The 21,820-nt window shown below is 38.0% G+C and overlaps 3 protein-coding genes across 7 annotated transcripts; 1 reads left to right on the top strand and 2 right to left on the bottom strand.

Annotated features, from left to right (window-relative positions):
* Positions 1-53: 53 nt before the first annotated feature.
* Positions 54-9,611, bottom strand: LOC117991824 (BBSome complex member BBS2-like). The gene is made up of 11 exons (XM_034979444.2): positions 9,463-9,611; positions 9,212-9,389; positions 8,894-9,123; positions 8,634-8,816; positions 8,339-8,540; positions 7,527-7,768; positions 4,098-4,283; positions 3,631-4,011; positions 1,308-1,471; positions 908-1,056; positions 54-512 (listed from the first exon to the last, which is right to left on the bottom strand). The coding sequence occupies exons 1-11, from the start codon at positions 9,589-9,591 to the stop codon at positions 412-414; spliced, it is 2,145 nt and encodes a 714-aa protein (XP_034835335.1). The 5' UTR covers positions 9,592-9,611; the 3' UTR covers positions 54-411.
* Positions 2,214-3,395, bottom strand: Aos1 (activator of SUMO 1). Its single transcript, XM_034979467.2, has one exon. It carries the CDS (start codon positions 3,302-3,304, stop codon positions 2,285-2,287), a length of 1,020 nt encoding a protein of 339 aa, XP_034835358.1. The 5' UTR covers positions 3,305-3,395; the 3' UTR covers positions 2,214-2,284.
* Positions 9,612-9,980: 369 nt separating the features above from the next.
* On the top strand, positions 9,981-20,086 carry puml (pummelig). 5 transcript variants are annotated; one of them, XM_069505586.1, is made up of 9 exons: positions 9,995-10,173; positions 11,341-11,387; positions 11,975-12,019; positions 13,380-13,456; positions 15,618-15,824; positions 16,146-16,320; positions 16,731-17,009; positions 17,828-18,014; positions 18,851-20,086. In XM_069505586.1, the coding sequence occupies exons 2-9, from the start codon at positions 11,374-11,376 to the stop codon at positions 19,031-19,033; spliced, it is 1,167 nt and encodes a 388-aa protein (XP_069361687.1). In that variant the 5' UTR covers positions 9,995-10,173; positions 11,341-11,373; the 3' UTR covers positions 19,034-20,086. The 5 variants fall into 5 exon arrangements, with proteins under 5 accessions (XP_034835350.2, XP_069361688.1, XP_069361687.1 ...); XM_034979459.2 differs by lacking the exon at positions 11,341-11,387 and having other exon boundaries at positions 9,981-10,173; XM_069505588.1 differs by lacking the exon at positions 11,975-12,019.
* Positions 20,087-21,820: the final 1,734 nt, after the last annotated feature.

The raw sequence follows: 21,820 nt of genomic DNA, 5'->3' as shown, positions 1-21,820 counted from the left end.
GAAAATAATGTACATCGACCTTTAGAATAAGATTTCGGCTTTGTAGAGCGTTGTCTCTGTCACTTATACTTATGTGACGTTTTGTCGGTCTCAACGACAGAGACAACGCTCTACGAAACCGCTTTCTCTTTCTAAAGGTCTATGTACATTATTTTCCGGGTACTGTAAGAAAGTTACTTTACCTACTTAAAAAGTGTCTGTGGGCGATGTCCCTAACTTAAAATTACATTTCGGTTGAATATACCTTCAATATTTTTGACAACCGTGTGTCATTAAGTAGACCGTGTTTCATTAAATGTCTACCAATCCGCTTATGACCAGCGTGGTAGACTATAGCCAAAACCCTTTTCACTCTGAGAGGAGGCCCGTGCTCTGTAGAGCCGGCGATGGGTTGATCATGATGATGTGTCATTAAATGTCGCCGACTTGTAATATTTTCACTAGAGCTTCTACGTTGCTGTCACTTACGGCTTTTCGACACGCTGTCACCACTGCTTTGCTGTATTTTCCCACTATAAATGAAAATACTACTATTATAATAATTTCATTGTAGGTACGTACCTACTTAATACATTTAATTAATTCTTACACAACATTTGAACGCGGTTAGTTATGCCAGAATGTTTTTGAAAAAAAAATCAAATTGTTCTTTGAAAACATTATTGTGGTGTTTCAAAATGGTTAACGCCCACTGAGATTTTTGGCTCTGTCATTTGTATGGGATTACGTTACAGAGAGAGCGCTATACTAACTTCTTTCCGTGGATAGATCATAGTTAAATAAAAGGAAAAGCTGACTGACTGACTGATCTATCAATGCACAGCTCAACGCGGTACGCGGTCTCCACTCCAGAACAGGTCTGCCCCATCAGTCGCGAGCATAACCTTAGTCTAAAGTTGGTATTTACCTCTTAGCCTAGTTGCCTGTTGAAGAATCGTATGCAAGCTTTTGAGTGAGGCCACCGCTTGGTTCTGTGTGGCGCGTCGCACGTGACAACCCAGTAGTAGTTCCTCGTTTAGAAGAATCACTTCTTTGTATCTGCTCAACATCTCTTTACTGAAATGTAAGAGATGCTAATGATTTTAAGCTTATTTCGTGATTTATTTAACGACATATATATAACGGGTAGGTACATACTACGATTAATTTGACTCATACGACACGATTAGTTTGATTAATACGACATCGAAAATTAACAGTGACGTTGTGAGTGTATTGTGCCGGGCAGCTCGTGAATTAATTAATGTCGATGGTGATTTGTTTCTGCCGCGTACTGTACCTACACTACCAGATATCCATTTACATACAGATCATAAGCAGCGGCGTCCTGCGCAGCGGGCAGCAGCGCAGTGAGGAGTTGCGCCTTCTCTGCGGTCTCCGCGGCCAGCCTGTACCTCCTCTCCCCTATTTCCGACACTACGTCCATTTCTACTCGCAACTTCTCTTCCGCTTCCGGAAAACGAGCGGAAGACTGAAAAAAATGTACATTGTTGTACATAATAGCAAATCTAAATGAACTTACCTATTGCTATCCTTTTTATAATGTTCTGTGCAGAAAAAGATATCGCTAGTTTAGGCCTGCCGATTTAATTTAAATGTAGTAAAATAAGAAAAAGACAAGTTCCGCTCAGGGAACAATGGAGCCGTAAACATAATATTTTGGGGCTGTTATTAGTTGCTTAGTAAAGAAACACCCCTAAAGAAAAAACTTTGTACAAGAATCTTTCAATATATATATAGCGAAATCATGTACATTGTAGGTACTATCTAGTTGTCTATAGTACACCACACGTTGAGATGGCAATCAGGGTATGAGGCGGGGGGACACCTGCTCTCGCCCACACCGGGATGTGCCAGGGTCATGTGCAGTGCAGGGCAATCCCTCCCCAATTGCCATTTCTACCTGTTGTGTTCTAAACCTATTGCTATCCTTTTCATAATGTTCCTGGCAGAAAAAGATAGCACTATATAGGCCTACCAATTTTTTAGTTTACGAGATAGTGCAGTCTCTAAACTAAATAGACAGGCCTAAACTAGTGCTTTCTTTTACTGCAGGGAACATTATGAAAAGGAAAGCAATAGCTAACATTTAGATTTGCCACAAGGTCCGCTCAGGGAACAATTGGGGCTGCAAAAATAATATTTCTACCATTGATGCTGATATTCTTTGCTTTTTTACTTGGTAAAGGAGATTTATGTAATAAAACAATCTATTTACTTAAAAAATCTTCATTTATTATTAGAATTAAGTTTTCAAGTTACAAATTTCAAAATCAAAGCTTATTTACTGTCCGTACAGTTCAACAAATCCAACACATTTAACAGGATTGAAGAAGAACATGTTATTATGCGGGGGTTCCCGCTGACTGACTGCCTTCACCACCTCTTGGCCTATAACACCGCCCACCACCGCTGCAGCCCCAGCGACAACCCCAAACACATCTGTCAATATAGCATTAGATATAAACCCAGCGGGGAGATTCAATTCCTTCACCAGCTCATCTCGCATATGAAATAATACTTCAGTGTCAGATCTTCGTTTAGCGGGATCTGGATTTCTATTATACTCATCCCTGAATCTTAGAAGTATCTTCATGACAAAGTATGAGGGGTCGCCGCGACGTAGTCTCGAACGTAGTTCGGGCTTCGACCAGTCAGCTGACAAAGCGTTTTGCAGCGGCACGTAAATAGCTCTGCGCTTCACATTAATGGTAACAGTTTCTCTAGCACTCTTCTCAGTGTCATCAGGGCCGCGTTTTACCGCTTTATGTTGGACTATTTCCTCCGAATACTCGTGGTCAAATAAGTCAGCGAACATGTATCCAAACATACCCCATACATCACCGCAAAGGAATTTCTTCGTGTTATCACGGCAAATGTTGTTTATACGCTCAAGTTGTTCCTGCTTCAAACCTGTAGCGCAAACTACGTCAAACGTTGCGAAATAGCTATCCGGCAGCTCTTCCACTGCCTTCGTCTCCGCTGTAACCTCGACCATAGGGTTCAAAGCCCTCGCGCGTTGCAACGAGGTCTCCGCTCTATTCTCACCAATTTTGTCCGGCGGAGCTAAGAACTGAGAGTACAAATCAGTCTCCTTTAAGTTTTCATTGTCTAGTAAACACACACTCTTCACTCCAGATAGAATAATGTTCTTAGCGATTTCGGCACCCAAACCGGACAAGCCGATGATCAAAACTTTGGAAGAGCGTATTCTCTTCTGTGATTCCAAACCCCAAAGACGAATTTGACGATCGTATTGTTCTGCCTCCGCTTCCGAGAGCTCAACTTCATTATTCTCAACCATTTTTATCGTGAATAATATACTAAAAATCGATTAAATTCGGCATTGATCAACGGCCGCAAAGTTTGACAATATTGATCGACTGACAGTGACAGTTCACCCACGCTAAACCACAGAATATCAAAATTATTCGGATACATTGATGATTAAAATACGCTGGAAACCGTAAGAAAATATCATTCGTTCAACTTGGAAACAAAATATTATAATTTAAAGAATAAAATAGGTATTTATTTTGTTTGTTCTATAAATTTTGAGAAGAGGTCATTATATACATACAAAATGTTTACCTTAAAATTTATATTTAATCATTAGCTTAAATGATTTACCTGCAGATCGCTCAAATTGAGATAAACTGCTAAACTTTGAATCAAATCTCCAGCGAGGCGAATATCTGGTGTACTAAATTTGACTTGCCCATCAGCACTGAATTCCATTTCAAGGCAAGAGACATCTCTAAGACATAAAAAACCTATTTTTAAATCTTTCATGTCCTCGTTATCTAATTCAACTTCTTCATCAAGCAAAAAATTTTGATTAATCCAAATGCAAATTCTTTGTACTCTTTCAGTAATACGAAATGTTACATAATTTTCAATCTGGGTTTTCATAATGGATGGAGATACTATTGTATACATAGAAAACCGAGGTAACTGCTTGGTGATTTCAAATATATGAAATTGTTCGCTATCTGCGTAACCAACTAATGCCTGAAAAATAGATAAAAATATGTTTCTCAAAATTAAATTTTACATCCTAATAATAACAGATGACATCGAAAATTATACTTAGTTACTTTGATATGAACGTCAACTGGAACATCCCGAGGTGGTTTCAGTGGTATATACAGAATGGATTTAAGTTGTGTTTGCTGTGGATGCCTCGCCAGTGTTTCGCCAGACTCAAAAATTCCTTCTGCCAGTACTAGAGCAGTCCGTACAATGGTGTCGTTGTTTGTTGAAACTACCAGTTGAAGACAATTCTAACGAATTTTAATAAGATATAATAAGTTTTGTAGAATATGTCTTATTTTATTAAATATTTGCTATTTATAACTTTTGCTAGTAATAAAAGCTATAGGTAGGTAACTATATAAATAAACTAGATGATGCCTGCGTCATTGTTCTGAGATATGTTGTGGCCGTATGGTAATAATTAAATGCGGCAACGGTGGAAGATGTTTATTGAGAGCCGTCTTATGGTCTACTCTCCCTTATGGACTAACAATACTAATAAAGAAATCTTACATACTATTGTTTAAATCTTATTGCTTAACTACCTAACCTACATAATTTTGCATCACCTCTCTTTCAATCCGATGTGCAGGCAACCTAATTCGATATATTGAGGAGTTGCATTTTTTATGTTACTTAAACTGACAATTCGTACATATTACAACTCCCCTGAAAATGTATGCGGTTACCCCTCCCCTTAAAAGAAAAAAAATGTTAGACGCTACATCGAATCAGAAGAAAAGATGATGACAATCACAAAAATAAAATCTAATGCTAAATAAATTAAAATTATGTCAGGAAACATTTTTTTTTTATCGTTACTTCCTGTGCTCAAGTGCAATTTATCTTATCTCTTACTTCGTATGGGCATACTTCCAACCTTACTTATAACTCAATAGCTCAACCGGTATAGGAGTGGACTGAAAACCGAAAGGTCGACGGTTCAAACCCCGCCCGTTGCACTATTGTCGTACCTACTCCTAGCACAAGCCTGACGCTTAATTGGAGAGGAAAGGGGAATATTAGTCATTTAATATGGCTAATATTCTTTAAAAAAAAAAAAAAAAAAACTAGAAAAATCGTAATCTATTAAGTGCAGTCAAGGATTTAACTTTTACAAAAGTTTCGAATAATCTCATCATAGGTAATAAAATAATCTCAAAATAGCATCATAGGTATTAGATATGTATAAGCTGAGGTATCGATTTCACAAATCAACTTCAAAAGATTCTTTGACCTATCAAATAGTCGTCATCATAAGTATACAGCTGTCGTATAGCATCGTCGTAAGACGGTAAATATAAGGTTTCTATTCTATAACCCATAATAATACCTATTATGAAGTAAACATCTCAGGTATTCATATTTTCTGGACAGTCAAAATAAACCTCTCCTAGTCTTCATCTTCCTTTCAAGTTACTTCTTCACATAATACAAATAAATAAACAAATCAACAAACGCGGCGCGTACTCTCCTAATTAATATTTAACATAACATGCTTGCGAGCATTTTTCATAACACTTATAATCTTCATCAAACTTATTTCTTTCAATAAGTATTTCACTAACATTCAACTTTTCATAAAAATTCTAGGTCTTTCACTAACACCAGCGCGGTAGATAATGATCAAGAGTCTAGACAAATATATAGTTGAATGAGGAGGTACTAAATATGCGCAAAACATCGCGTCCAAACAAATACATAACAATCATCTTCGTACGTCAGTAAGTCTCAATCCCAAAATAAATAATTGTATATTTTATACCTAGCACTTCTACAGCCGAAGGGTGATCAAGTCTTTGGTTTGCAGAGTCCTAATTTGTCAAAGCCGGTATAGTCTTATATCGTCTAAACTAGCACGAAACTAGACGAAAAACGTCTGTAAGGAAAAAATTCTCCTTATTTCATATTCATTTCCTTGTATTTGCAAATTGCATCTCGAGCAAAACCATTGTCTCGTATAACAATACAAAATGTTCGGGTACGCGTGTGTCGTTGACCACGCGATGACACCGTTATAATTCTCCGAATTATTATATTTCGATTTTAACACCGAATATTTACGAAAGAAGTAAGCACCTAAGTACTTATTCATGTATTAATTATCTATTATTATTTTAAACTATCCTACACACTATATAAAATCTTACAAATAAAGCACGAATGGAACTTATTAGATAGTGGAGCAAGTTTGATTTATTTAAAAAAAATCCAATATTCTCCTAACCTATACGTACAAAATTAAATCGCAAGTAGGTACATTATAAATAAAAAAAAAAAAAAAAATGTTTTTATTTCGACCAACAAGGATCATAAATTGGTGTTAGTAATTACACGAAACTTAAACACTTTAAAAACATTTTTTTTTTTATATTTTTTTTATTATTATCTAACTTCAAAGTTACAAATTAAATTATCTACCCAAAAAAAAAAATTATAGTAGCTACCTACACATTCTACCTATTTGCCCATTACGAGAGATAAATTGCACTTACTTTAACTGTTAGCGACGCATTTTATCAATCAATTTCGTGACCGCCGTGTAGTCGCCGTCGTCGTCAGGACTGGTTTTGGTCATCAGGTCCGGAGGTCTGGAGCCTGCGCCTCTTCTTTACTGCATCTTAATGGGCAGGGAAAACCCTGGACTCCTCGAACTGGGCCGGGAATACCCTGGACACCTCCTAGTTGTGGCCGGGATAACCCTGGACGCACGATGATACTGGGCCGATCAATGCTCGGGATCAAGCAATCAATCAAGCTTGAGATGTCTTCTGTTCATAAGCGATTCATTTTTGGGCTTATTTCTTGATGTTAGTGTTTCTTGATTTTTAATACAGGACGTGGATATTTTTTTTTCTTCCTTTTGTTCTAATTGAGTCTTGAATCTTGATATTCTTTAGAAAATTGTGTAGTCTTCTTCTTGATCGGTGCCCAGCCGGTGCACGCACTTAGATTAGGCATGCACCGACTGGCAAGGGTCGCCATGAGATATGTTGTGGCCGTATGGTAATAATTAAATGCGGCAACGGTGGAAGATGTTTATTGAGAGCCGTCTTATGGTCTACTCTCCCTTATGGACTAACAATACTAATAAAGAAATCTTACATACTATTGTTTAAATCTTATTGCTTAACTACCTAACCTACATAATTTTGCATCACCTCTCTTTCAATCCGATGTGCAGGCAACCTAATTCGATATATTGAGGAGTTGCATTTTTTATGTTACTTAAACTGACAATTCGTACATATTACAGTTCACGTGGATTTAGGTTTTTACAAATCCCATGGGAACTCTTTGATTTTCCGGGATACATAGTAACCTATGTCCATCTCCAGGATGTAAGCTAACTCTGTACCAAATGTCATCGAAACCAGTTAAAAGTTGAGTCGTTGAAACAGACAGACAGACAAACTTTCGTATTTATAATATTAGTATGGAAGTGTTAGCGTGGATAAATATACAGATTTACTTTTACAATAAAATCTCACTTCTTCTGAATCAGCAGCTACAGCAACTTGTAATCGTGTATTCGTAGGCATCGCAGTTGGTGGCTTTTCAATATCTTGACTAGCCGTACTTGAGGAATTAGCTTCATAATGTTGTAACTCCACCAACAAAGCTTGTTTTTTATTCAATAACTCCGTAATGGCTAATCGATCTGCTTCTGATGGAAATCTTTTAGATGTTGCACTTATACTGACATTTTCTTGGATTAAAGGGTATCCTAGTACTGTGTAAATAAATATCTACAATCAATTAATTAATCGTTGTCTATGATAAATAATTCATGAGTAAAGATTATAATTATAAAAAATGCTGAATCCTTTGGACTACCTATACACGCTGAAATTGTAATGGTTGTTTTCTCGAAGCGAAATAATTTTGTCATGGTATTACAATCGATTTATAAATATAAAAAATTATTAGAGTCAAAATGGCAAATTTACAATCGAGAAAAACAGAACTCGGATGAGACCTCGATCCAATAGTGGCACTGCGTGCGTGCAGGCTAGTTTATGCCGTATCACTACGTGCGAGAGCTTATTTTGCTCTAAACTTTTTAACTTTATTCGAAGCGTGGTTCGAGTGGATGTACCTACCTACTATTCACATTATGTCTAGTGAGTTACTATTGTTTCTCACACTTTCGAGTTGATGATTTTTTTTTCAATCATTCCAAAATAAAAAGACAACCACTAAAATTTCAGCGTGTATAAAAATGTATACTGTAAGCAATTCATTAATATAATAATTATAAAATATGGTAGTTAAGTAATTAGATTTTATAATAAGTATATACCTTCTCCTTTGTCAGATACGCAAATAAGATCTGGTGCACCAACAGACCGATAGTCCGCAAGCAACATAGCAGCTGCGTTTGAACGCAACTGCACACGTCTAATTACTCGTCCAGTACCATCTCGCCAGTCTATCCTACCGTTAGTCCAACAACAAGCTAAATTTTCACTCGACCATTGCAGAGAAATAGCATTTTGCTTAGACTACCAAAAAAGGCATAAAAAATTTATTATTTATATCAAAAATATAAGTAACTAGGTATAGGTAATATAAGTAAAAAAATAGGTATTTCTTACTTTAACTCTCCATAATCGAATACCTTCCTCATAGATTCCTATAGTGCCATTTGCTAGTCCGTAAGCAAATCTTACATCGCTTATTTGAGACAAACAGATAACAGGGCCAGTTTCAGCAAGCTCCATGACGAATTGGTTATTCTTTAACACTTTAATAAAAGAATCTTCACATCCAATGAGGAGCTAAAGTAGAAAAAACATAATGTTTCCGATAAAGGATTTTTACTGTTGCATTTTTTCTGATCATAATAAATTCATACCTCGTTTTCACCATCTTTATCAAAATCGAAAGTGATCATTGAGCACACTTTTCCGCTGACTACGTTCCAGAACTGCTCTTCTCCTTGCCAATTTAGAGCCATTACTGAGCTATTGCCCCCAATAATAACTAACTTCTCATCATATTTTCCGAAATGACCAACAATTATAACATTGACACCATCGGAGGCTTCCTTGAAAAATAGGTCTGAATTATCGTGAACATCGTACGCTGGAAATGGAAATGGAAATATAAAGTTAGAGCAAGCAAATTATATGATGAAAGTGAGATAATTTTTTATTAGTTAAGTATGGAAGACCTAATATTTGGGTTGGAGAACCAATTAGTAGCATATCTCTTGCACAGTCCGGTTTTATAGCTCCAGCTGCTAGAGTTATTACTGCCTGACTGAGATTTAGTTCAGATACTTCTCCATGAGCTTGAGATCGCTGTACGCGTCCGCTTATCATTGCGCCATGTGGATGATGAATAATAATCTATAAACATAAAAATTCATATAAAATGATTAACAAGTGACTTAAATTTTATAATATTATTATATTTTTATACTTTATCAAATCCAGCAGAAGCAGTCAGACACGAATGAGTTCCATCATACTTTGCAATCGTTACTATACCAGATGTAACTTTATGGTTTAATTCTAATTTAAACACGGGTTGCACGCTGGATGCTTGCATTTTATGTAATTTTTAGTTTGTTTTTGTTTTCATGACTAAGGTAATCATTTAATTCATTTGTTTTCATTATCAGTGCCATGGCAACGGTAAATCCTGTTTGTATTGTTTATATTTGCTATTTGCAATGTACATTCCAGTTCATTCAGAATCAGAATATATCTGCAGTTGAATTTTTATTTAGTTTTATGTATATCTTATTTTTTTTTTATTTTTAAGTTTGAAACACCAAAATTCATTCGTTCATTCAATCAATAAATTCGTACTTATTGATATTCTGGATGGTAGAGATGGTACAGCTATTCGAAATTTTAACTAGCTTGACGTTGGCTAGTTGACGATTTGTCATAATATTATGTCAAAATAAAAAACGTCATTCATCTGTGGTCTTTCATTGAAGTTGAATCTCGAATTGAATTCGAATGAAAATTGGCATTTTTAATTTTCATTTCGCGCAAGAAACCATTGATTTGAAAAACTTTAGGAAATAGAAATAAAACAGTTTATTGGAGGAGTGATATGTTTTTGCAAGTGTTCAATCAGCCAAATGGAAAGTGAATTAAAAATCGAAGCGACTAATTCCAGGTATATCCCATTATTTTATTTTAGGATATTTTTTCATTGTAAACAAATATGTAATTATAATGTGTTGCGCAATTTCAGCAATTTTGCCTGTTTTTGTTCATTTTTTGTCGTTCAATGCTTTGATTGATCATATTTTAGGTACACAAACCATTAACTACCTTATATTCGCTCGTAATGTCTGGAGTGGTACCGTATTTAAATACATGGACAAATTACGTTGTACCGCTAATTCATCGTGTCATTGTTGGTTCATTAAGGTAAATGCATTAAAAATATTGTCTCTGCACGCTTCTCTACAGCTCTTAAATTTTTCTTTTTCATCTCTCGACTTTATTCAGTAGTATTTTTTATTCATATGGTATGGTTCATATTCGTAGGGAATTCTCATTTTCTCAATGCCTAACAAAGTATGCTAAGCTTTTGGTTTTGATTATTATTTTTGCACCATTCACATCGTTTTGTGCTTATTACTGCTCATGTATTCATTATTATTGTATCATAAAATGTTATGTTACCGACAGTACCATAGTTACGATAGTTACTAAGCTATTCTATAAATATTATCACTAAATGTAAATAAATAAATAAAAATATTTTTGTATAAATTAAACTTTTACAAGTACTTTTTAATCGTCAAATGCATCTACCACTAGTTCGGAATGCCTTTCCTATGACAATCTATCATTTTTAAAAAAAAAGAATATTAGCCATGTTAAATGACAAATATTCCCCTTTCCTCTCCAATTAAGCGTCAGGCTTGTGCTAGGATTAGGTACGAATAGTGCAACGGGCGGGGTTTGAACCTTCGACCTTTCGGTTTTCAGTCCACTCCTTTACCGGTTGAGCTATTGAGGCTCAAATGTTAGGTACATATTATATTGTTGAACATTAAGTATAATTATTACATATTATTATAATATTAAATACTAGCTGAACCGCCCCGGCTTCGCCCGGGAGTTTAGAAAAGAGTTGAGGGAGGGGGGGTTGAATTAAATTTTTCTCTCTGTAAGAACCATCCTCGTAATTCAAGGAGTATTATAAAAAAAGAATTAGCGAAATCGGTTCAGCAGTTCTCGAGATTTGCGATGAGCAACACATTTAGTGATTCATTTTTATATTATATAGATTAAGTTGTTATAACATAAATGATGTTTTATGTTTCCACAGACATATTTAGCATCTTATATCTAGAAGACCCAAATGGGAGTTGACAAGCAAGTTCTGTGTATTGTAGAGTGGTGTTGCATGTATTTTTTAATTAATGTTTTGCATTCTGTTATCCTCTGACATGAAACAAAGTAAAACTAAATACAATAAACATGGTATCAGAGATTTTTTTAATATGAATTTTGCTAACTTACAATGATTGTGTTATGGTGATATAGTAAACAAGTTTTTTCTTTTTCTTATTAGTGAGCTGCACTGTTCTGTGTTCAGTGGGTGCTCTGTTGCATGTAATGTGAAAACTGATATTGTTCCTGACAAGTTAAAAAAATTTAACAAATTTTAATAGCTAATAACTGATCTTGTGGCAGGATACTTTGTTTTTTATTTTATTATTAAAAATTATAAAAAAATGTAGGTAAAACACAACATTTCTGATAACTGCTATGAGATTCCCCTAAGGGACCTCGCACACTGCGTGGCCACAATCACTGCCAATGGCAGCAGCGTCAGGTAAAGTATCATGCACATCACGCTATTGGCAGCAATGACTGCCCAGCTTTACGTGGATGCTGCAGCTTCTGGCCGCGTAGTGTGTAAGGTCCCTGAATGTATATGTTGTATTTCTGGGTTTCAGTTCTCTAAGCAGAACATGGATTGGGCTCTTAGCTTTTGTCTGGAAGTAAGATTTATTCTAATAGCAATGCAATACCTCTCTATGCCTCAGCTTTTTTTGGTGTTGTGTTTTTTGCTCTTTGTATTTTATTTTTTACTAATGCTATTTAGTTTTTTTTTGTATGATAGTGTTTAAAGTGACAAAAAATGACAATTATTTTTTAAATATTCAGATACAAGTTAGCCCTTGACTGCAATCTCACCTGGTGGTAAGTGATGATGTAGTCTAAGGTGGAAGCAGGCTAACCTGGAAGGGGTATCGAAATTTTTATTAAACCCATACCCCTTAACACGTTGTGTTGATGTTTGTACACAGCAGTGGTAGGGCGGTAACTAGCCACGGCCGAAGCCTCCCACCATACTGTTTGCTTCAAAACAAGCACATCACCCAAGCATGCAATATTCACCGTCCCAATACTAAACATGCAGGAAAAGCAAGTAAGCAAGCAAGCAATATGCAACACCACCACACAAACCTAAAACACACTCAACGCGACAGGTTGAGATGGCAAACGGGGAGGGAACTCCCCGCACACCCGCACAGCTCCGCGCTAACCAGGTGCGGGCGAGCGCGGGTGACGTGAGCGGTGGTTGCCATCTCAACCTGTCGCGTACTATTTGTACGTTTCCCTAAAACATCAGAACATCTTCAGGAGATGTAGACTCCATAAGCTAAATTGTAAAGCACTTTTTTTTTAACAAAGAATACTTTAAGAAACTTTGCTTGCTTTTCCTGCACGCTTAGTAGTGGAAGGGTGGGCGGTGCATATCGCATGCTTGCGCGATGTGCCATAATATAGATTTTTTGGGGGATTATAGTGAACTGCTTAATGCCCGCAACTTCGTGCGCGCGGTCTACACAAATTTCAAACTCATTTTTTGACTTTTCAAAAATCACTTCTTAGCGAATGTCTACGTCATAATAGCTATCTGCATGCTAAATTTCAGCCCTATGCGTCAGTCAGTGTGTGAGTCAGTCAGTTTAGTTCTTCCTTTTATAGATTAAGGTTGTTGTTCCTTGTGTTGCCGCCTGCTCCTATACAACAGTTAATAGTAGTTTATGATGTTGATACTAGTTTATAATGAATATCACTCACGACAGTTTAAATTCTAAAATATCGTTAGTGATATTAATTATAAACTATTATCACAACAGTTGATAGTTTATAATGTATACCTATCATTTAAATATTCATTATTTAACTATTATCACAACAGTTTGTAATGAATATCACTCACGACAGTTTAACTGCTACACTGTCGTGATTGATATTCATTATAAACTATTATCACAACAGTTGATAGTAGTTTATAATAAATATCTTTCACTCACGACAGTAAATGCTAATTTTTTTTCTTGTTTGCAGTTGGACCGGAGGTTGGTTCAGCTGGACTCGTCATTCCGATGCCATGTTACGGAATATTGAACAAACAATACTATCATGTAAGCTGAAGTTACTTTTTGTTCCATATCTATTATATTTCATTCATTCCATATCTAATTTCAATTTATCTTCAGAGAAAAATTTCTTATAGGACTCACTCCGTTGTCTCAGTCTATTTACCAACACCTGTGAAGAAAATCAAAACCTGTAGGGTACTTCCCGTTGACCTAGGATCATGTTTGGCAGGTAGCAATATATTATAGCACAAGTAAAAGGATAGAGCCGAAAACTATGGATTTGTGGTTACATCACAAAAAAAATTGTTGTGTGATTTCTTGTACGATGGCACGGAATACTGCGTGTGTGAGTCCGACTCGCACTTGACCGATGTTTTTTCACTGCTCAACATAGTTTTTGTGTTTTATTAATTTTGGGCCACCAATCATAAACATATTTTCGACAACATGTGTTCAACGGGTTGCGAAGCTAAAGTGGCAGTGGGTAGGGAGGGCACATAGTTCGAAAAACCGATTGACGATGGGGTCTCAAGGTGCTGCAATGACGACCTCGCACTGGAGTCTGGAAAGCGTTGGAAGACTCCACCAGGTGGACAGACGACATCAAGCGAGTCGCTGGATTCAGGCGGCGCAAGACCGTGGTGTGTGGAAGTCCCTACAAGAGACCTGTGTCCAGCAGTGGACGTCTATCGGTTGCTGATGATGATGATGATGATAATGACGTAACAGAGAGAGCGCTATACTAACTTCTTTCCGTGGATAGAGTATATCATGTTATTCGTTCCCCCTTACTGCCGGGAATTTAAATAATGAGATGACAGTCTTCAAATAGAGGAGGATTATTTGAACCAGAAAATTGTCACGCTTGTGTCAATTTTCTGGTTCAAATAACATCACGTTCACGTAGAGTCTTAACCACTATGCTATCACAGCTTCTTAAAATATGCAAAATAAACATTAATTTGCAATTCACTTTTTATTACGTTTATTTATATTGTAGGTATTATGCGTACAAAATGATCACGATCAGAAGTCACGATTTTAGTCCTTTATTTTAAAGGTGAACCGTACTATTGACATCACAGTTGACCCATTGAGTTAAAATGGCGCGTGGGAAGTCATTTTGTACGGACTATACCGCGATGATGATAATGATAACGTTTACCTGCTAGGCACTAACGACCTTGAGCTCGCTCCTCTGGTTCCGGCAGAAAACTGCGCTGTTATCAAATATTATCGACATACCAACGACAAGTGTGGGTACAAAATACAAAGAGCGATTTCTTTGCAAAATATCGCCATGCAGTTTCTTTGTTTGATTCATACCTACTGTGCCTTGTTCAATGAATCGAGCTATCACAGGGGGCTCTCTTTTGCACAATTGTGTGGAAGTGAAAAGGACGTAGGTACCTAGTCCTACCATGATTGTATTGATCAGTGGGTGTGACCATTTCCTAAAAACCAGCCAAGTGCGAGTCAGACTCGCGCACTGAGTGTTCCGTACTGCAATCGTATTTTTTCGACATTTTGCACGATAAATCAAAAACTATAATGCATAAAAATAAACGAAATCTGTTTTAGAATGTACAAGTAAAGCCCTTTCATAATATACCCCACTTAGAAATTAAAAATCCTTTCTTAGTGGATGCCTACGTCATAACAGCAATGTCTCTAAATAACCTTGAATGTGTCCAGTTTGCAAAAAATGATATTTTTTATCAATTTGAGGTCACAAGGAAGTCAGTGTAATCACAATAATGATATGATAAAACTACGTAGATTCAATTAATAACTAAGCGTAGGTAATATTATTGTCACTGGAGGTATAATCTTATCAATAAAATATTCTCATTTTATCAAAGATTTTATCAAAAATTATCTCAAGATGTTAATATTAATATTAATCTTATTAAGGGCATGTTTCGGCTTTTAGCGGTTAGTAAGTATACTAGCTTTTGCTCGCAACTTCGTCCGCGTGACACAAATTTCAAACCCATATTTCACCCCTTTAGGGGTTGAATTTTCAAAAATCCTTTCTTAGCGGATGCCTACGTCATTATGACGTAGGCATCCGCTAAGCTATCTGCATGCCAAATTTCAGCCCAAACCATCCAGTAGTTTCAGCTGTGCGTTGATAGATCAGTCAGTCAGTCAGTCACCTTTTCCTTTTATATATTTAGATGTACTTATTTTGTATCGGCAGGTCTGAAAACGGCCTACAAGCGTTTCTACGTAGACATCGGGTCGGTGGTGGGCCAGTGCGACAAGATATGGACAATCTCACTGAACGACGAGTCGTCAAAGACGCCGCTGGTCATGTTGCACGGGATGGCGGCGGGCGTGGCCATGTGGTGCCCCAACCTGGACGCCCTTGCTGCCACCCGCCCAGTTTATGCTATTGATTTGCTAGGTAGGCTGATTCCTTCTTTTCAGTAATGGCACAGTTCACGACAGTTAGGAAACTTGTGACAAAACGTCGAGGTCTTGACGTCACTGGCAGGTGTCAAATTTTCCTACATTTGACGCTAGGCAGCCTATGAATCGCCTACTTTTTATTGATTTCACGTCACCCATAGCCTAATATTTGATATAATATCGTCGATTCAGGATCAAACCAAGAGTTCCCACACTCTAGATATTGCCAATGAGTGCCTTTATTAATTATTATATTCGCGACATATTTACATACATTGTTTGTTTGATTGTCTCAATAATGATTGTAAATGTGCAGGATTCGGTCGTAGTTCCCGGCCGAAGTTCTCGTCAGACGCGGAAAAGGTAGAAGCGCAATGGGTGGAGTCGGTCGAGGAGTGGAGACGCGAGGTCAAACTGGACGAGTTCATCCTGCTAGGACACAGTCTCGGCGGGTACATTGCTACTTCCTACGCGCTCAAATACCCTGAGAGGTAGGTCATCACCAGCATCAGCCAATAGTCCACTGATTACCGGAGGTTATTAAACAGGAGATTCTGTTTTAGATAACAACGTTTTCTATCACCAGCTTGTTAGACACTTTCTGGATGTCATCGCTTCACCAGGTCAGAAAGAATATTTGACACAATTACTAAAAATATAGGCCGGTAATTGCCTAGTGGATAGTGGTTAAGACTTCGGCCTCTTATTCGGAAAGTCGACCTATAACTTTTCGGAATTATGTGCGTTTCAAACAATTCAATATCGTCAAAACGTCACATAGGTATGAGTGACTGAGACAACGCTCTACGAAGAAGAAATCTCTGTCTAAATGTTGATGTACAAAATTTCCTGCTGGCTACTGTATACAGTTTATTGAATATCAAAATTTTTGTTCCAATAGGGTCCGACACCTAATACTCGTCGATCCATGGGGCTTCCCGGAGAAACCGGAGAACAGCAAAATATACGAAAAGCACCAAATTTCGATTTGGGTCCGAATGGTTGTTCAGCCGCTGTTGCTGATGAACCCGCTGTGGGCGCTGCGCGCGGCGGGCCCGGCCGGCAAGTGGCTCATCAACAAGACCCGGCCGGACATCGGCAGGAAATATAAGAGCTATGTACCCGACGCGGAGACCGTCATACCCGAGTACATCTACCAGTGCAACTCGCAGACGCCCAGGTGTGTTCCTAAAATTCTTATGTAGTGTATACCTAATCTATACTCTATACTCATAAATAAAATTGATGTGTCTGTATGTTTGTACGGGCTAATCTTCGGAACGGCTGAACCTTTTCTGACGAGACTTTCACAGACTAGTAGAGGATTAAACAAGGAGGAACATAGGCTACTTTTTAATTGACTTTCAAACATCAAATTTCTGAACCAATTTGCGTAATTTTTTTAATCGATAGAGAAACTTTGTAACATTGTCCCATAAAAAAAATAGATTCCAACGTTTAATCCTGATGTTGCCGGGGATCTGACCACCAAGACTGATGGGATTTAGAAACTGTCGGTTATAAAATTATATTGGAGGTACTTACCAAGAAAGAATTTTGAACTCGAGGACCCAACTCCTGAGCCCTGTTGCTGTAAAGAATTGCATTCCTAAATTGTGGTGATCCCACGGAATTTTTAAACAATCATGCGTTTACATGTTTTTACGAAATCTGGTACTGCATCTTTGCATCTCTGGGATACTATGGATACTATGCATTATTGCCTTTTTTGTAATGAATTCGTTTTGGGGCACATCTGCTGGAGGGTTTCAAAGTCTCTAAAGGGCATTGGTAGAAACATTTTTTGTATTTTTTGTCTGTTTGGGCCCAAATAAATCAACCATTAAAAACACAAAAATCAAATCTGCACGTTACTGTTTCACACAATGTTTCTCGGCGGGACGACATCAAACGAGTCGCAGAGAGCTGCTAGATGAAGTGTCCAGTTGTAGGCATCTATCGATTGATGATGGTGATGATACATTTGTTTTATTGCAGCGGTGAAAGTGCTTTCCACACGATGATGCATGGCATCGGTTGGGCGAAGAACCCGATGGTGCGGCGCGTCAGCCAGTTCGACCAATCACTGCTCATCACCGTGCTGTACGGCTCGCGCTCGTGGGTCGACAACGACACGGGACAGGTGCTCATGGAGAGCAGATCTGCAGACAACACGTTTGTACAGGTACTGCGTGTGTCGTGGTGCGGCGCGTCAGCCGGCTCGACCAATCGCTGCTCATCACCGTGCTGTACGGCTCGCGCTCGTGGGTCGACAACGACACGGGACAGGTGCTCATGGAGAGCAGATCTGCAGACAACACGTTTGTGCAGGTACTGCGTGTGTCGTGGTGCGGCGCGTCAGCCGGCTCGACCAATCGCTGCTCATCACCGTGCTGTACGGCTCGCGCTCGTGGGTCGACAACGACACGGGACAGGTGCTAATGGAGAGCAGATCTGCAGACAACACGTTTGTACAGGTACTGCGTGTGTCGTGGTGCGGCGCGTCAGCCGGCTCGACCAATCGCTGCTCATCACCGTGCTGTACGGCTCGCGCTCGTGGGTCGACAACGACAAGTGTTTCCGACATTCGATATGAGTTGATTTGTGGTTAAGTACACAAGTTCTATCGATATTCGATTTTATGGATATCTTTACACACAAGTGTAAGACCTAATGTTTCTTGGAGATTTTTTTTTTCATTACTACCGTCTTTTTTTCATTATTATAGTGTTTATTTTAGAATTTTTAGCTGCTTCGATTGCCGAGTGAGACAAGCGAATTTCAGAATATCCTTGAATAATATAATTGAATGATCTAACTTAAGGATTTGAGATAGTTTCCCTCCAGGGCCCATGTTTTTTTTTCACCCTCTATGTTTCATTGGTGGTTTCATGGTACCTAATTGTATGTTTCATTGGTGTGCGCTTTTTTGCGCAAATGAATTTGCCGATATAACTTAGGTATGAAAATTTTAAGCGCTGCTTTTATGTTTCACAATATCAATTATTTATTTTATCACAGGTTATCAACGGCGCAGGTCACCACGTATACCTCGACAAACCCGAACTATTCAACAAGTTCGTACTTGAAGCGTGCGAGCGTGCAGACGACGCCCCAAGAAAGGACCCCAAAACAGTGGAAGCCACAGACAACAAACCACAGAGCAATAGCAACGAGGACATTAACCAGGCACCGGCTTCTTGATAGTGCTTCGATTTAGGTATAGATGTAATATTTGGTTGCTTCAATCATTAAAATTCATGATATGCTCTATCAACAAAAAGTCTCCCAGAAAAATTAGTGCTCACCCACGGGATTGCAAATCGTGTGCTTTAATGATCGAATACTGATTTTATTTATTTGAAAAGCCGCTAATGTGCCTACGACGACATAGGACAAATTAAAAAAATATGTTTTTAGTTAGTTAGTTTCTAACACATTAACAGATTGATGATTAGGCATGTAAGACAATATTATGAAGTGTCCAATTTTTACAGTGAACGTTTCATGATTTTATTAGTAATGAACCATGAATCAGTACCCTTATTATAAATGCGAAAGTGTGTTTGTGTGTTGGTTTGTCCTTCAATCACGTCGCAACGGTGCAACGGATTGACGTGATTTTTTTGCATGGGTATAGATAAAGACCTGGAGAGTGACATAGGCTACTTTTGATCCCGGAAAATCAAAGAGTTCCCACGGATTTAAAAAAAAACTAATTCCACGCAGATGAAATCGCGGGCATCAGCTAGTGTATAATAAAGGTGGATCCGGTACTCCTAATACCTATCGTCCGCGACAGGTTGAGATGGCAATCGGGGTATGAGGCGGGGGGACGCCCCGGACTAACCCGGAGCTGTGCGGGTGTGTGGGGCGTTCCCTCCCCGATTGCCATCTCGACCTGTCGCGTATTATACGTATCGCTATCCCATTTCGACTAACAAATTAGAGCGAGAGGTCTCGCTCGGATTTCAAATAGTGCTCTATAGTCTATACACAGGTACATATATTTTAAAGATTCATGGTACCAACTGCCAAACAAATTATTTGTAAATAACCTGTCGGGCCAGTTATTGTAAGTCTAATTCTGATTTTCGATAGAACAAGCCTTTCTAAATGTTATAATATCAACTAAACTTTCTCTCTCTCTAAATCTCTATTTAGAGATAAGCGTTTCCAATGTAACTTAATTTATTATTACCTACTATGTAACTGCAATTTTGGTACATGATAAATAAAATAAACTCGGACGCGCAATATCACTTATTTATCTGCAATCTTTCCTTTCCTATCTTATATTTATTACAGAATAGTATTTTTTCTTCGTCCACTCACTACTGTGATACACATAATAACTAAATATTTTATCTTTGAAAGTTTATTATCTGTTAAGTTTATTTAGCAAGCAAGCACTATATAAAAGCACAATATATATATTATATATAGCCTGACCATAAAAATTTAATACCTCGCCATATTGCGAAAAACCTGTGGAACTATTTACTACGTTAGTACTATTATATATTCTGGGACAAGACCTATTGTGGACCCGTAGATAGAGAAAGACATACTTTCTGTGTGGACCATAGACTAGTGGCGCCGCTAGAGCAAGTTTTTAAACTCAAATAATTTATTCGCTATTGCGCTGGAACCATGTCTCATTGACGTCATTTCGATGTATATTTAAGTAAAAATATACCATCAGCTCGAAACTTCAGTCTAGTGCTGACGTCACTAAAATGGCGGCTACGCGCATTAGTAATTTGCTTATACACACTACACCACTATATAGCACTTATTATATTATAACACTTTCTGATTGTTACTTGCTGAATTTGCAATACAATGATGTAGTGGCGATATTTTTATAGGTATTTCTGGTCAGGCTTTGTATAACGAATAGAGGGGAAAAAGTTCGTGGCAGACCTTTCAGGTTTTCAAGTATTGTATGGTTAAGTCTCGTTTAAATATTGTTGAGCTTAAGATTTTTGATACTTGGTTTACTTAATATGTAAATAAATATAATTTATTAATCAACTGTGTATTTTTATTTCTTTACCTAGCTTTATTAGTTTAACAATTAGGACTAATTATTGCGGTGTAGGGCGGCGCGGTGAGGACTTTCAGTGTGAAAGAATTTTAAAGTGTATCTACATAACCAGGGCCATCTTTAACCTATTGGAGGCCCTGGACACATTAGAATAATTGGGCCTCTATGACCATGACAGAGTAGTGGGTCGGGTCATCGATGGTCGGGGGTAAACAAGAAGCACCAGCAATATAAGTCAGTCTTGACTATAGTTAACTATCTCTATGGCCTTTTGTTTGAGTGGGCCTTTTTGACCTTTGATTTTATCGAAATAAATATGTTTTTCGGTAATAAAATATCGGTCGGTCAGTTATAGTATAGTTTGGTGATCTGGCAGGGACTAGTTGGCCCCTATTTATCGTGGGCCCTGGGCACGTGCCCAGTGGGAAAGAAGAGAAGAGCGTCCTCGCGGCCGCGTGCGCTTGTCAGTGATTACTGCCCACGGCGACAGGCCGCGCGAGGCCTCTCTAGCGGCTTCGCGCGGCCGTATGTAGAAACTAAACTGATGTCGAGAAGCCGCTAGCGGTGACGCGAGGCTGCTGCGGCCGCTGCCATTCCGGTGTGAATCGACCCGTCCCATTTGTTCAATAGAACTTGACGTCATCGGACCAAATACGACAACTTTATCCTAATATTATGTTCCATAGAACAATTGAGATTCTCGTTTTATAGAGCAAAGTAAACTAACCGTTCTTTTTTCGTGGCAGAATGTCATCAGGAGCATTTTCAGAGTATCGTTAGCACCCTTTGGGTACGGAGCCCTAAAATGATATACTGATGACACTCCGCCACGAATTTTTTTTTATGGCGTCAAAGAAAAGCAAGTCCAAAGTGAAATGCTAGTATGTAGTTCTATGGATGAAATTATCTCATTTTGTCCGATGACGTCAAGTTCTATAAAA

The sequence above is a fragment of the Maniola hyperantus genome, chromosome 20 (genome assembly GCF_902806685.2).
Source record: "Maniola hyperantus chromosome 20, iAphHyp1.2, whole genome shotgun sequence".
Lineage (NCBI taxonomy): Eukaryota > Metazoa > Arthropoda > Insecta > Lepidoptera > Nymphalidae > Maniola > Maniola hyperantus.
This window is presented reverse-complemented; position numbering and strand designations above follow the sequence as displayed.

What these genes read in the sequence shown, in the direction of transcription:
- Aos1 (XM_034979467.2), bottom strand. Translation starts at nt 3,304, where the DNA reads ATGGTTGAGAATAATGAAGTTGAGCTCTCGGAAGCGGAGGCAGAACAA.
- LOC117991824 (XM_034979444.2), bottom strand. Translation starts at nt 9,591, where the DNA reads ATGCAAGCATCCAGCGTGCAACCCGTGTTTAAATTAGAATTAAACCAT. An exon ending in TCAATTTGAGCGATCTGCAG is followed by an intron (nt 1,472 to 3,630) that starts GTAAATCATTTA and finishes CATTTTTTTCAG; the next exon opens with TCTTCCGCTCGTTTTCCGGA. An exon ending in GACGCCGCTGCTTATGATCT is followed by an intron (nt 1,057 to 1,307) that starts GTATGTAAATGG and finishes CTTACATTTCAG; the next exon opens with TAAAGAGATGTTGAGCAGAT.
- puml (XM_034979459.2), top strand. Translation starts at nt 10,136, where the DNA reads ATGGAAAGTGAATTAAAAATCGAAGCGACTAATTCCAG. An exon ending in TGAACAAACAATACTATCAT is followed by an intron (nt 13,457 to 15,617) that starts GTAAGCTGAAGT and finishes TTGTATCGGCAG; the next exon opens with GTCTGAAAACGGCCTACAAG. An exon ending in TGCAACTCGCAGACGCCCAG is followed by an intron (nt 17,010 to 17,827) that starts GTGTGTTCCTAA and finishes GTTTTATTGCAG; the next exon opens with CGGTGAAAGTGCTTTCCACA.